Source organism: Ictalurus punctatus, chromosome 4 (assembly GCF_001660625.3).
Source record: "Ictalurus punctatus breed USDA103 chromosome 4, Coco_2.0, whole genome shotgun sequence".
NCBI classification, from domain to species: domain Eukaryota; kingdom Metazoa; phylum Chordata; class Actinopteri; order Siluriformes; family Ictaluridae; genus Ictalurus; species Ictalurus punctatus.
In genome coordinates, this window is record NC_071284.1 from 19,062,456 (window position 1) to 19,077,962 (window position 15,507).

The following is a 15,507-nucleotide window of genomic DNA, read 5'->3' on the forward strand; positions in this document are numbered from 1 at the left end:
CCTATTTATGTTGTGAGTTGTATATCAGAGACAATGTTACATACATTCTGCACTTATGGTCTGCACTTAGATCAAGCAATCATATTATGTTGAGAAAATCACGGCAAAGATAATATTACATATGGTCTACACTTATGTCATTATCTTAACAGTTGTCTTTAAAGGTTATTAGCAACTCTCATTATCTTAACAGATGTAGGTCATCACCAACCGTCATTTTCTTAACAGGAGGTTAAGAATGGATAATGGTTTATATAATAAAGGTTTGTTGTAATCTGTTGTGTTCCCATACACACACGCATACACATATATACACACATACACACGCACATGCGCGCGCGCACACACACACACACACACACACACACACACACACTCACAGAGAAGATACCCCCTGACCAATCAGAACAAAAGAAATTAAAATGCTACATCCAGTAGGTGGCTGTATATACACCATAAGTTTATAGAAGAAGAAGAAGAAGAAGACCACACCCACCCTCTTGATTTTAAAATACTCTGTACTTACAACACAACGTGTATAATCTTTCAATATGGCTTGCCCTAATGCACCGAAAAAGTTCACTCTTTTTTGGGAAGATTAGAAAAAATTTTAGAGCATGTAAAGATTCAATATTGGGTAATGTTAAACGGTTGTACAGCCAGATTTTTTTTTTTTCAATGCAGAAAAAGGAGATCTTGTGCTTTTCTAGGTCCTTTCACCGGATGAAATGCTAACTTGTGGTTTTGTCCTTCGAGTGAGTTATATCTATTTTCCTCTTTGAGACACCCATAACATCCGTTATAAACGTATGCGATGACTATAGCTTCATTAATCTGATAAACCGCTGAGTATGGCGGGTCTAATAAATAAATTAATTAATTAATGATAAAGTTGCTGAGTCCAACGACTAGCCCTATAAAAAAAAAATCAGTGATAAATAAAGTTTTATGCAAAGCATCAAAAGAATTTCCAGACTCTACCCTTCAAAACTTCCAGACACCATGGATTTCTCAGCAGGTAAGAAAATGTATTTTAAACAATTAAAATAGAAGCTTTATGTAATTATCCAATTGATATTGATATAACCCTAACCTTTCTGAGTACAGCAATCATTAATCTTATCCAGTCATTATGTAATCTGGTATAAGACTATTTCTAAAATTGAATCTTCAATACACTTATATTATAGAGCAAGACCGAACTGAGCTCATCTGATTCTAGTGTCTAGGATAACGTATCAAACGAATGCTCGTCTACTGGGTAATTAAAATTTGTCTCTTAGATCTGTGTAGTGAGCTAAAAGGGAATTGTTAAGTTACTAAAAGTATATTTTATTTGCTTTACTGTTTTTAGACAACAGCTTTGTGATTATTTCTGATGACGAGTGTCCTGAGACAACCACTCAAGGGCTTGAGTCCGAGCTCTACTCGAAAGTCATAACATAAAATTATGAATGTTTCATACTGTAAAGTCTTTCATGCGCATTTATATTTTTGTTTGTGTCATATTCAGAAGGTGAGGACATTGTGACTATCAGTGGTGATGATAGTGAAAATTCAGGTGAGTTGATGTATATTTTACCTTCTTTTGCCCCCAGCACAAAAAAAATAAAAATAAAACACTCTCACATGTTCTATGACTTATAGATATGATTGATTTCGGAAATGGTGGTGCTATAGAAGAACAAGAGGAAATCAACTCGGAAGCCGACATTCAACTTGACCTCGAATTACAGGAGATCTGCACAGCATGGCATGAATTCTTCCGAGTAAAGACTGCTTTATTGGAAAACTTTGGACAGCTTGATAATGCATTTGAATCTGATCAAGGTACAGAATTTATCCTTTTACTGTACAACATACTTGAAAATTTTAATAGATGCCTCACGGTGAACATAAAGTTGGTTAGAAAATTGTATAATAGATATGGCGCAGAAATGTCTGAAATGCAGTCTGGATACAGAGACTAAAAAAATGAGAACCGAAAATACTCCATGACCTTATGATTTCTGGTATGATGGAAACCAGAGTTCTTGAAATGGTCTGTTACATCATGATCCGTACACAACCCTGAACCCATAACTATTGTATGTATTACATCGAAACCTCTTAAAGAAGGCACTGATGAAATCATCCCTTTCGGCCACCCACTCCTCTCCCTCAAAATCAATACAGCATAATAAATTAGCTACATGAGTTCCTGTTTCCTGTCTAGTCTCTAAATCATAAAACACAATTCTCATTGGCGCGTTCTTTCTTAGCCGGTTGTATAAAACATCTATGCTCGATATCATCGTCAAGTTTTTGGCCACAGAGTATGCATTTGGAATCGGCGCAGACGTGTTCCTTACGTTTAGAAGGTTTATCCTGTATCACACATTTACATTTATCGCCATAGAATCCCGTTTCACACATAGAATATTCGCCTTCGCTCGACTGAATCTTTGCTTTATGCCTGTCGAAACAGTATTGTGATTTACATAATCTCTGACACTTAGTTACATTCTTAGAGTGTTTGTGGCAATTGGGGTCACGACAAACATTGCAGATATAATCACATAATAGTGGTTGTCATACAAAAACAAGTAAATCATTTTTTTAATTTCATTTCATTTTTATTTAAATGGTTAGTAGTAATATGGATCCCAGCATAGCTGGGATAGGCACGCCTTTAAGATTTATTAGTTGGAACGTCAGAGGTATGGGTAATCCTGTCAAGAGATCTAAGGTTTTTACACATTTGAAACGCTTAAACTCCGATATAGTATTTTTACAGGAGACTCACCTACGTATTAAAGATCATCATAGATTACACTGCCCTTGGGTGAGTCAAGTCTTCCACTCGAACTTTAATTCGAAGGCAAGAGGGGTTGCTATTTTAATTGACAAAAGGTCACAGTTTTCCTCCACTAACGTTATTGCTGATGTGAACGGTAGATATATTATAGTTGCAGGTACTCTAATGCAAAGACAGGTGTTGTGGGTAAATTTGTACACTCCAAACTTTGATGACATGGAATCTGCTAATAGATTGTTGAGCAATCTCCCTTTCTTACATACTCACCTGTTGATTTTCGGGGGAAGATTTAAACTGTGTTTTTGACCCAAACTTGGATCAGTCTAATCCCCGTACTCTGAATCAATCTGCTATGTCTAAAACATTTTCCGATTTTATGTGTCAGAACAGTCTCGTTGATCCCTGGAGATCCTGTAACCACTCTCTTAAAAAGTTTTCTTTCTCCTCCCAGGTGCATCATTCCTATTCGAGGACTGATTATTTTTTATAGACCGCACTCTTGATTCTTGTGTAGTTTCTTCTGACTATCTATTGTAATTTCTGATCACGCGCCTCTACAATTACATATTCATCTTTCTACTTATAAACGTAGCCCACTGCTTTGGAGATTTAATTCTCTTCTTTTGGCAGACAGTGAATTCTGTGAGTTAATTTCTACTTCTATTGATGGCTTTCTTTTCTTCTATCAGAATGACTCCACCTCTTATTCATTGTTATGGGAGACACTTAAATCCTATATCAGAGGGCAGATTATTTCTTACTCCACTCCAATATAAAGGGATGTCAATTGTTTTTCAATACCCGTACAGTCTTTAATATAATTTATTCAAAGCATTCGGCTGAGCTTCCTGATATTGTGATTTCTTTAGATGTTGAAAAAGCATTTGATAGGGTTGAGCGGGAGTATTTGTTTGCAGTCTTGAGGAAGTTCGGATTCAGGGATAAGTTTATATCTTGGATTAGCCTCCTTAACTCATCCCCTAAAGCCAGGGTTCAGACAAACAATATTTATTCGGATTATTTTGCTCTCGGACAAGGCTGTCCTTTATCACCTCTGCTTTTTGCTGTTGCTATCGAGACTCTGTCTATCGTATTAAGATCTTCTCCCTTGTTTAAAGGAATAGTTCGATACAGTGTAGAATACAAATTGTCGCTATATGCTGATGATTTGTTATTGTATGTAACTGATCCTATTGCCTCTATGCCTGCTGTCTTGGGTGTTCTGGAGACCTTCGGTGTTGTCTCTGGTTATAAATTAAATTTGGACAAAAGCGACTGTTTTCCCATCAATACTGCAGTATTTTCTCTCCAACAGTCCCAGATCTACGTTTTTGATTTAGTCAGTCAGGGTTTAAATACCTAGGTATCAACGTGACACGTTCTTTATCTAATCTTTTATCAGCTAATTTCACTCCCCTTATCTCAAAGGTTAAATCCAACATTCAGAGTTCTTTCTCTAATTGGCAGGATCAGTGTCGTCAAAATGAATATATTACCGAAGTTTCTTTTCTTGTTCCAGCAAGTTCCTCTTTTTCTGCCAAAATCATTCTTCGATTCATTGGATAGGATGGTTGGTACTTTTGTTTGGGGTGGGAAGCCACCAAGGGTTCGTAAATCTTTATTGCAGAAATGTAGACTTAGTGGAGGACTTGCATGACCCAATTTTCAATTCTATTACTGGGCTGCGCACATCCATAGACTTTGACACTGGGTTGAATCTCCTGGATCTTCTTGGTGAGGATTGGAACTGTCTTCTTGTGGGGAATCCTCTTTGCCTGCTTTGCTTTGTTCCTCTCTACCTACAGAGCTCTCCCTATGTGCTGATAATCAAGTTGTCATCAACACACTTCAGACTTGGTATCAATTTAGATGGCACTTTGGATTTGTAGGTGCATCCTCTTTGGGTCCTTTGGACAACAACCACCTATTTCCTCCATTGTCTTTGGACTCTACATTTTCAGTGTGGTATGACAAGGGCATTAAACAAGTTAGAAATCTGTATGCCGATGATGTCGGCTTTGCCAATCTTTCATCTACTTATGACCTCCCTGTGACTCATCTCTTTCGTTATTTTCAAATTCGGAATTTCGTTTCTAGATGTTTCCTAATTTCCCCTCTGCGCCTCCTGAACAGGCTTGGGAAAGCTTGTTTTCAAACAATCCACATCAAAGAGGAATAATTTCTAGGATTTATGATTTTATTCTGGCGCTAGGTAGTGAGGCGAGCACCAAAATTAAGAATGCATGGGAAACGGAGTTAGGAGTACTTAGATAAGTGAAGAGTGTTGGGAACATGCTATAGGGAGGGTACAGTCTACCACTTCTTGTGCTTGTCTTAGACTTATCCAGTTCAAAGTTTTACACAGAGTCCATCTGTCCAAGTCGAGACTTTCTGTAATATAGCCGGACGTAGAGGACAAGTGTCATGGCTCTCCTTGTCATCTTGGCCATATGTTTTTCTCCTGCCCTGATCTCCATGGTTTTGGGTCTGGTTTCTTTACCGTCATGTCCACTATTCTCAGGGTAGATTTAAAACCTTGCCCTTTGATTGCTGTATTTGGGATTCCTGATGCCTCAGTTCCATTGAGCTCAATACAAAAGGATGTTATCACTTTCACATCCCTTATAGCAAGACGTTCCCTACTGTTGCATTGGAAGTCTGCTAAATATCCGTCTATCTCCCAGTGGCTAAAGGACGTGCTGTTTTTTTTAAACTCGAGAAAATAAGGTATACTATGAGGGGTTGTACTGAGAAGTTTTTTTATATATATAAATGGCAACCCTTTATTGCATATTTTATGGAGTTACAGACACTTCCCACTTAAATTTTTGTGCCTGTTGTTGGGTTTTACAATATCTATATAACTAGCGATGGTTATTGGTTAGCCATGATGAGCCGGGGTGGGGGGTGGGTTTGTTTTCGGTGTTTGTACTTTTTAATCTTGTTTTCCTTTGTTAGTATAAAAAGAAAAAAAACTGTGAATGATTGTTGCTGTGTTCCAGTCGGTTTGTTTTTCTTCTCAATAAAACTTTATTGGAAATAGGTGTGTGTGTGTTTGGTTGTCTGAGAGTGAGAATTTATTTTTCACACCAAATTGTTGAGGCCCCCCGGGCGCCCCCTGGCGGCCCCCACTTTGAAAACCACTGGACTAATTGAACACGTGATTAAACATTGATCGTATCACCTCTGATTTCAACGGTGATGACATCCTCAGCAGAAATTAAATTGTTAGTCATTTCAATCACACTGTTTAAAATCTCTAAAACATCATTATAAAAATCTGCAAAGCTGTCGACATTAGCGATCGAAGAAAAAAATCACTCTCCTCCTAATCTTAGTGTTGTTGAATCTGTCACGTTTAATTATTCTAATATTAGGATCTAACCCATCACCATCTTGTTCATCTTGTATATTAAGATCTAACCCATACCCATCTTGCTCATCTTGGATATTGGGCGATTGCATGTTTTCCATTTGAGATTCTTGGATATCGGGCGATTGCATGTTTTCCATCTGAGATTCTCGGATATCGGGCGATTGCATGTTTTCCATTGGACAGTTGTACTCATCAGTGCTTCCCGAATTTTGTGGAATATTGGCAGTGGTTTGGATTAAGTTGAACAGACTGTCATTTATCCTCATAAGACTTTGATTAAGTTCATATAACATATCATGAGAAGATAATGGTCTAGGTTCCTGAGCGATTTCTGGAGTAGAGACGATATTGTGATCAGGAGATAATGCCATATTTTCATTGAGTTGATTCACCGCATCTATTAAACAAGGATTTATCTGCATAGATTGTCTTTGTTCATTTAGGTTATTTTGTAACTCTAACAGACACTGAATTAATTCAGAAAATATGCCGCATGGTGTCACCGGTGTGTTTGATATGTTGTAATTTGGACTCACAATTCCGGTGTGACGGAATTAAACTTTCAGTCAGCCGGTTGATCGCATCAGTTAAACATATGTTTATCGCACATAATGCTAGAGGGTTCAATTCATAACTTTTGTTAAACCATTTAGTGAATGAAGGAATCACGGCCAAAATCATAGTGCAAGGCAGTAAAATTTTGTGTTTCATCAATACTGCGTTTCGCCAGTCCTACATTGATTGTCTATCATTCTTACCCATGAAGTTGAGCAGCATCCCGAAAGCCATGGTTTTTTGGAAAGCAAGAAAGGCTATTTTCCACATTTCTGGAACAACGTAGAACATCAGGATTATGTAGTACCATATCCTGACCCTAAGTTTTACGGTGTAGATGGCATGATGCCTAAGGATAGAGAAGAATTCTTTAACAGGTACAGAATGGTCTCTGACAAAGTCTTTCATTTCAAGAAAGAGATGGCCAAATACTGTGTGAACGACACAGACATTTTGAGAAAGGGCTGTTTAGCTTTTAGAGAGGAAATTCTGAAAAGTACAAAGGTCGATCCTTTTAAATGCATAACAATCGCATCTGTGTGCATGAAAATCTTTAGAACCAAATTTCTACATAAAGGCACTTCAGCTATTCGCCACTTGATAATTACATCACCAGACAAAAATCTTTCTCAACACCTTCCATACAATGGCTCGAATACTTTTCTAAGATGCAAAACCTACCCATTCGACACGTGTTGGACAAAGGTATAGTCAGGTTTGGTAACTATTATGTAGATGGATACTGTGAAGATGGGGAAAACCATAAGGTTTTTGAGTTTCTTGGATGTTTTTATCACGGGTGTGAAAAGTGTTCCCTTTCAAAGGGAACTTCGTCTGATTACTCAGCCGTCATGGTGAGTGAGCAGCACGGCTATTTAGCGATGCCGAAGGTGGAGGAGGCACTTGCGAGCCACCTCTCTCCATCAATGGCAGGTAACTTATTTTTAAAGGAAACACTATCAAAGGATCTCAAATGGTGGATTTGCTTAAAAATCTCATGGCCCCTCATCGAGTATCCGAAGATCGGAGGCCTTTAGGCTGGAAAGAGTTCTTACAGACATTAGCCAACCTAAATATACCCTTTTCAGGAATAGGTGATAGGACATAAAATATCTATCATAAAAATATCTAAAGATACCTCTCATCTTGTTTCCCCACCTAAAAGCAAAGACTATGATTCTGAGCCAGTTTTCAAATCTCCCGTTTTTAACCATTCTGATTGGTTTGGTTTTTGAAATGACGAGGGACAACGTAGGTTATATTTTGTTACCCTATAACTTTGCATCAACAATTTTCTTGTGAAGCATCGTCATTTAATATTCACATGCAAATGAAACATATCTAGAGAGTTAACAGATTGTACACAAGTAAATGAATGCTTTTTATTTACTCCAGGGTACATTTTTTAACAAAAGACACAACAGCATTATTTAAATTTATGTATATTTCTATTTAAATCTTTGCTTTACACAGACATAATAGGGTTAAACGAATAACCTTTAGCTTTGTGACACAGAAAAAACACACAGTGTTGCCCGCAGCAAACTGAAGTAAAGTTTTGAACTTGTACAGGTTTATATTTTATTTTGCAAAAGTTCTTTGTCAAAAAATAATTAATCGATCAAGGAAAGAGTTCTTAGTCTGGAGGGTTTCCGTATGAGTCAAAAAATTCTCCGGTGGTTCCGTCATTAAACATTTTCTGAGCTAGCCAGTGCTCACCCAGCATGTGTCTCGGATGTGTGTTTACAATGAACAAAGCAGGAAAATTTCTCAGTGTACTCGTAGGTAGCTCGTCACAGGCCATCATGCCGTGAAATATTTTATCTATTTCAGGACAACTTCTCATAACCTTTGTTAATTCTCTGGTATCCATGCTTTACTGTTAATCGATGAGCATGTTTCAACGATTGTTTATTTCTAGAATACTGTCGAAACTGGTGTACACGACTGGATTCACTGTGCTTTGACGGTTGTCGAAATCTGCGTTCCAATCGCATATTTCCCGACTTTAGTAATGACAAATTTTGCCCACAATCGTCGTCAGAATTTAGGTTGAATGTGAATAAAGTATATCCGTTTAGGTACACTTCTCTGTTTATTGCCAAAGCCTGATCTTTCAGCTGCTTTCCTGATGCTAAAATTAAAGAATGGAATTCACAGACCACATTACCAGACTGAAAAACAGGCTGAAACGGTGGGGGCGCCTTGAAATCCTGGAAGGCCATTTCCAGCCTGGTGGACATAATAATCCAAGTAGGACTGCAGATGAACATAGCCCCTATCCATCATTTCAGTTTTGTTCATGATGATACTTCTGTTATGTTAACTACGTCTTCGACCAGAACCCAGGAATTAAATGTATCGGGCCACCCCATCCATTTCACCAGGCAAACTTTTGTCTGATTTCGGGTCTTTTCAGACCCGAATGATCAAACGCAAGTGTAAATTAAGCATTTTATCTCAGTACACCTGAACATGGTCTTACGTATTCAATCAAAGTAACATTTTCCTTTCTAAATAATTTTAAATCACACACAGGTTTAGACACATGATTAGTTTTACATTCAAACGTTTGAGCAAAACATGTACGATAAAGCTTGATACACAAAAGTGTGTAAAGGACACAAGTTATTTACGAACATCTTCAGCATTTTGTTTTGTTTCGCTTCAGGCTTTTCTCGCAATCAGAATAGACGTGGCATGTTTTGAAGCCACATGTATGTGGCTGGTCAGCGGGTTCCAGAGATGAGTGAAAGGTCCAGTAGTCCACAATGTCTTCGTACATCTGGTCGTTGAAAATGTCTTTGGTTTTCTCTTTGACCTCGTTCAGCACGGTTTTGGTGTGAGGCTTGTCTCGCCATTCACACACGATGGCTTCAGCAATACCTTGAATTTTTTCCAGGGATGGAGTGTGATTGATACCACAGAATTTCTGACCTCTTGCCAACATGTATTTGAACCACGGTTTAAATAGTTTTCTCAGCAATCTGTAGGTGTTTAGGTGCAGATATTACTCATCAGGATCGAACAAACAAGAGTGTTGGAGTTGACTCAGATGATTGATCGTGCACCTGTGGCAGTTGTCCTTCAGATCTTGTTGGATAATTCTGTCCAACAGTTCTCCCATAACCGCACGTATGATGACTAGCACAATGTTGATTATACACCCGTCGGTTTCATCGTTCATTGTTAGAAAGGTCAGATTTCTTTTTTCTAGGTTTTTGCCGTCTTCAAAACCCAAACTGGTCACATCATCATCCAGGGTAGCATCAGAGTTATAAAAATGGGACTCAGTTCACGAGCCATATCGTTTGTTGGTTCTCAGAAGGCTTTGACTCGATATGTAGTCAGACTCATTTCATATATCATGTGGGAGGAGTCTTGGGGAAGGTGGTGTTTCTGCTCAAGAGTAGTATATTGATGATCTCAGAAGAGATATTCTAGCCTTTTATTTTCGCTGTTTCTTTGTTTCTTCCAAATTTTTGCAATAGTTCATTGATTTGTTGGAAGTAGCGTTGTAGATCGTGCCAGCTGGTTTGTTCATACTGTACCTCACTTCACAGTTCTCTTTGTTATCAGGTGTGTCGTCACTGGTTAATGCAGCAAGACAGTGCAGTGAAACCTGGTTCTTGGAGAAATTTGTTGCATTGATGTGGTATTTACATTGCAGAGATGTACTGCTCCATTTACACCTGTACGCATCCAGGGAAAAGAAGTCCATTCTAACAATGTAGTCAGAAAATTCCATTTTCTGAACTTTTTCCAGTCACCCTTGCCAAAAATTATGGTCTCTGTAGCACGGCTCCAGTGGATGTGACCCGGGACCGAGAACTTCAAAAGCACAATGTCTGTAAAAAAATCCGGCTGTACAACCGGTTGACATTACCCAATATTGAATCTTTTCATGCTATAAATTTTTTTCTAATCTTCCCAAAAAAGAGTGAACTTTTTTCGGTGCATTAGGGCTAGTCATGTTGAAAGCTCATACACATTGTGTTGTAAGTACAGAGTACTTTAAAATCAAGAGGGTGGGTATGTTCTTTTTCTTCTTTTTCTTCCTCTTCTTCTTCTATAAACTTATGGTGTGTATATACCACCACCTACTGGATGTAGCATTTTAATTTATTATTATTGGTCAGGGGGTATCTTCTCTGTGAGTGTGTGTGTGTGTCCGTGCATGCATGTGTATGTGTGTGTGTATATATGTGTGTGTGGGAATGCAACAGATCACAACAAACCTTTATTATATAAACCATTATCCATTTTTAACCTTCACCTGTTAAGAAAATGACGGTTGGTGATGACCTACAACTGTTAAGATGATGACAATGGTTATTGCTAATAACCTTTAACGACAACTGTTAAGATAATGACATAAGTGTAGACCATATGCAATATTATCTTTGGCGTGATTCTCTCAACATAATATGATTGCTTGATCTAAGTGCAGACCATAAGTGCAGAATGTAGGTAACATTATCTTTCATAAACAACTCTCAACATAATTAGGATTGAAGATGAAGATAAGTTCAGACCATAAGTGCAGAATGTATATAACATTATCTTTGATAAACAACTCTCAACATGATTAGGATTGAAGATGATGCCAAGAAAATGACGGTTGGTGATGACCAAGATCATTATTATTGATGATGACCTTTGACCTAGACCTGTCAAAACCAATTAGTGATATGAAATATACAAACTATCTCTCTCTGGTAGAGAGCAGAATTCATGATTCCCTCAATTATTGCAGATTGCCCAGGCACTAAAGTAGCAAAACCTACACACACCATAACACTGCTACCACCATGCTTGACTGTAGGTATGATGCTCTTTTTGTGGAATTCTGTGTTTGGTTTAATTCAGATGTAACGGGACACCTGTATTCCAAACAGTTCCCCTTTTGACTCCTCAGTCCACAGAACATTCTCCCAAAAGGTTTGATGATTATCAAAGTGTGTTTTGGCAAAATTCAGATGAGGCTTAATATTCTTCTGGGTTAGCAGTGGTTTGCCATGGATGCCATCTTTTTCTCAGTGTCGTTATAATAGTGGAGTCATGAACAGTGACTTTTTGTCATGATTTCCCATTGAGACAGCACTGCAGTTTGCGGTATGCTCGGAAAGCCGAGGCATGCGTATACACGAGAGAGGTGTGCGAACACTCAGCGAACGCATGCTTTTCATTTTTTTATGACTGTGACTTTGTTTCATGTGGACACATGCGCTTGTTTTGATGATGTTCTGACCACCTCTCTGTATTATGTTTTGGATTTGTCTGCCTGCCTAAATAAACGTCTTTATCTGCATTTGCATCTGTACTCAACTCCATTAGGTCCCGGAATGTTACAGAATACTGTGCCTTAACATGGATGCAGCAGGAAGACGGAGAAGACGTCACACAAGGAAAACCAAGCAAACCGTCCCAGCTGTGGATTTGATCCAGTTTCCGCAGTGGAGAGGAACCGAGCTCCCGGAGCTATTTGATGGTTTGTCAGATGATCCTGAATTTTTTTGGGGGGACTGCCAGATATACTTTTCTAGCCTGACGATAAGCAATGGCTAGAGTTCCTGTTGTCCTGGTTATGTGGCCCAGCACGGTAGTGGGCACAGCGTTTAGCAGCCATGGGATCCAGGGGACTGGAGAATGTCAATCAGTTTGTGGGACTAGTCGTGAGGATGTTCAGCCATATAGAATCCTGGGCAGTCTTTGAGGATCTTGTGGGGGAGCCATGCCTCAGAGATGAACCTGATGTGCCGTTTAATACATATTATGAGCAGGCTAACTAGGTGACCTCCTACTCAGAGCTGCAACATGAGACTCACAAAGTAGTCTCAACTGCCGAGCTTCAGCCAGAGGTCAACGAGGTGACCTCAGAGCTCTAGCTTGAGACCTATGAGGTGGTCTCACCTGCTGAGCTCCAACATGGCGACCTCATGTCCAGAGCTCGAACCTGAGACCCATTAGGTGGTCTCACCTGCCGAGCTCCAGCCGGAGGTCAATGTGGCGACCTCAGAGTTCCAGATCGAAACCTACGAGGTGGTCTCACCTGCTGAGCTCAAGCCAGAGTCAACGTAGCGACCTTGGCACCAGAATTCAAACCTGAGATCCATGAGGTTGTCTCACCTGCCAAGCTCCAGCCGGAGGTCAACGTGGTGATGACCTCAGAGCTCCAGCTCGAGGTGGTCTCACCTGCTGGGCTCCAGCTTGAAGTCAAGTTCCTGTCCAAGGTTGAAGAGGCAAACTCTCAAGCCCAATTCAGGGAGAGAACTCACACAGAAAGGTCATAGTGATCAGCTCCTCAGTTAACTGGCCAAATATTACAGAGTCATAGAGTTTTATAGAACATGTTCAATTGAGTTGCAAACTGCATACTGACTGCCTCAATTCATATAATCTACATGACCTTGCTGGGTGGTTAAAGGTCAAAGCTGAAGCTCCTGTCTCCAAGATGGTCCAAATGTACCAGGTGGAGAAAGCCCCAACTCTGCATAAAGAGTATGAACCTGTAACCAAGCCTCAAACCCAGCCCACAGCTGTCTACAGTGGTGGTGATCAGCCCACAGTCTCTAAAGATGTGCAGACTACTACTGCAGAGGCTCCAATAGCTCCACGAATGGTTAAGAGGACTAAACTTTTGTGCCTCTTTTGCTGCAGCCAGGAGCACTTCTGGTCACAGTGCAGTGTGATCAGTAGTGCATACCAGAGCAGATGGATCCAGAGCAGTGAATAAGGGATAGCTATAGATGCTGGAAATGCAGATGCACTAGCCCCAAGTGTGATGAGTGCACACTCAAGAAGCCCTGTGAAGAATGTGGCGACATACACCTCAGAGTTCTGCATTGCATCGCCCAGCAGGGTTCCAGCATCATGCAAGTCACAACACCGCATAGCCGCATATATCTGACACAAACCAGTCCTACAGGACCTGTCTTCCTGAATGTCACCCCACTATTACTGAGGTACAGCAGAAAGTCTGTACTGACCTATGCTATACTGGACAATGGCGCCCAACGGAGCATTATCCTTCCAGCAGCAGTTCGGCAGCTAGGAATAAAGGGAAGGAAAGAAACCATGGCCCTTCGTACCATTCATTACAATGTTGCACAGCTTGAGGAACAGCCAGTTAACTTCTAGTTCTACCATAGAACCCTAGAAGTTCAGATCTTCCAGCTGACCTCCTCGAGAAGTGGAAAGTTCTGTGGAGAGTGAACTGCCTGATCTCACCAAGGTTGAGTTACTTCGATGTTACATACCCTTCGATTTCCAGGAAAAGACATCAAAATTCAGTTTTCATGTATTCTGTGACATGTCTGAGATGGTCTACAGATCAGTGGCCTATGTGGTCATCAGGCAGCATGGCAAGATCCATACCTCATTCGTCATGGCCCGATCCTGAGTTGCCCCTATGCGTCAATTAACGAAGCCACAATTGGAACTCTGCACAGCTTTTTTCGGGTGCTCAGGTTGGTAAGCTTCTCCTACAAGAGTTGACTATCAGAATAGAGACTACCACATTCTGGTCAGATTCCACTACAGTTCTGACCTGGATATACTTAGAGTCATGCAGGTACAAGGTCTTTGTTGATCCAAGAGTTGTGGAGATCCAAGAATTAACTGAGCCACATTCTTGAGATACGTGGATTCTGCCAGTAACCTTGCTGATGACATTACCAGGGGAAAGACACTCATCGAACTGGCATGGTCCAGTAGATGGAGTCAAGGTCCTCCTTTTCTTCTGTGTCCACCAGACCAGCATCCAGCTACTCCCACAGTGGCAGTGCCAGGCAACATAGCAGAGACAAGGAAACCAGTCTTCTGTTGTCTGACTATTGATTACAAGGGTTCACACGTTCCTGATATATCTCAGTATAAATCCTGGAAAGCATTAGTGAATGCTACTTACAAGTCTCTTCATGGGACGGCCATTCAAGACACAGTCAGCCTGACTACCGAGGTGTGGAGGCACTCGTACTGAGTCAGTCCCAAATGGAGTCCTTTCCAGACAAGTTCAAGTCCTTGCAGGTAGGGAAATTAGTGTCCCCCCCCAGCCGTCTGGTCTTGCTTCTGCCAGAGATTGATCAGACATTAGGCCTTATTTGAGTGGGAGGACAGCTCTGGAAGTTGTGTCCCCCTCCAGCCGTCTGGTCTTGCTTCTGCCAGAGATTGATCAGACATTAGGCCTTATCTGAGTGGGAGGACAGCTCTGGAAGTTTGAAAGTGCGAGTCAGACAGAGATCCAACCAGTAGTGCTAAACCCTCCCCAAGTAGTTTCTAAGCTCCTCACTGCAGATGTCAACGAGCATCTCCTCCACCAAGGGTCAGATACAGTGGTGTTTGAAAGTTTGTGAGCCCTTTAGAATGTTCTACATTTCTGCATAAGTATGACCTGCATAAATATGACCTGTAAAAATATTTTGTGGATGGATGAAATGAAAATAGAACTTTTTGGTTTAAATGAGAAGTATTATATTTGGAGAAAGGAAAACACTGCATTCCAGCATAAGAACCTTATCCCATTTGTGAAACATGGTTGTGGTAGTATCATGGTTTGGGAACATCAGATTTTCACACAAGTCATAAAAGTAGATAAAGAGAACCCAATTAAACAAATGAGACAAAAATCTTATACCTGGTCATTTACTTATTCAGGAATATTAACCAATATTACATTTCTGTGAGTGGCAAAAGTATGTAAACCTTTGCTTTCGGTATCTGGTGTGTAACTCAATGTTTCCAATAACTGGTGATCAGATCTGCACATCAGCTTGGGGTA

At 40.1% G+C, this 15,507-nt stretch overlaps 2 protein-coding genes across 4 annotated transcripts in view; one reads left to right on the forward strand and one right to left on the reverse strand.

The window, feature by feature from the left end:
• Positions 1–15,507, reverse strand: part of rasgrf1 (Ras protein specific guanine nucleotide releasing factor 1) — a 444,677-nt gene that overhangs the window by 127,788 nt on the left and 301,382 nt on the right. The window lies entirely within an intron of this gene.
• The window catches only part of LOC128629542 (magnetosome-associated protein MamJ), a 62,128-nt gene continuing 46,764 nt past the window's right edge, over positions 144–15,507 (forward strand). The window contains exons 1-3 of one of the 3 annotated variants that reach the window (XM_053678024.1): positions 144–1,018; positions 1,514–1,561; positions 1,648–1,830. Coding sequence is in view for 1 of the 3 variants with exons in the window: in XM_053678026.1 (XP_053534001.1) it covers positions 949–1,018; positions 1,514–1,561; positions 1,648–1,830 (301 nt within the window). In the remaining 2 variants the exon portion in view is untranslated. The remainder of the gene's footprint in view (positions 1,019–1,513; positions 1,562–1,647; positions 1,831–15,507) is intronic. The other 2 variants (XM_053678026.1, XR_008393889.1) reach the window with 2 other exon arrangements.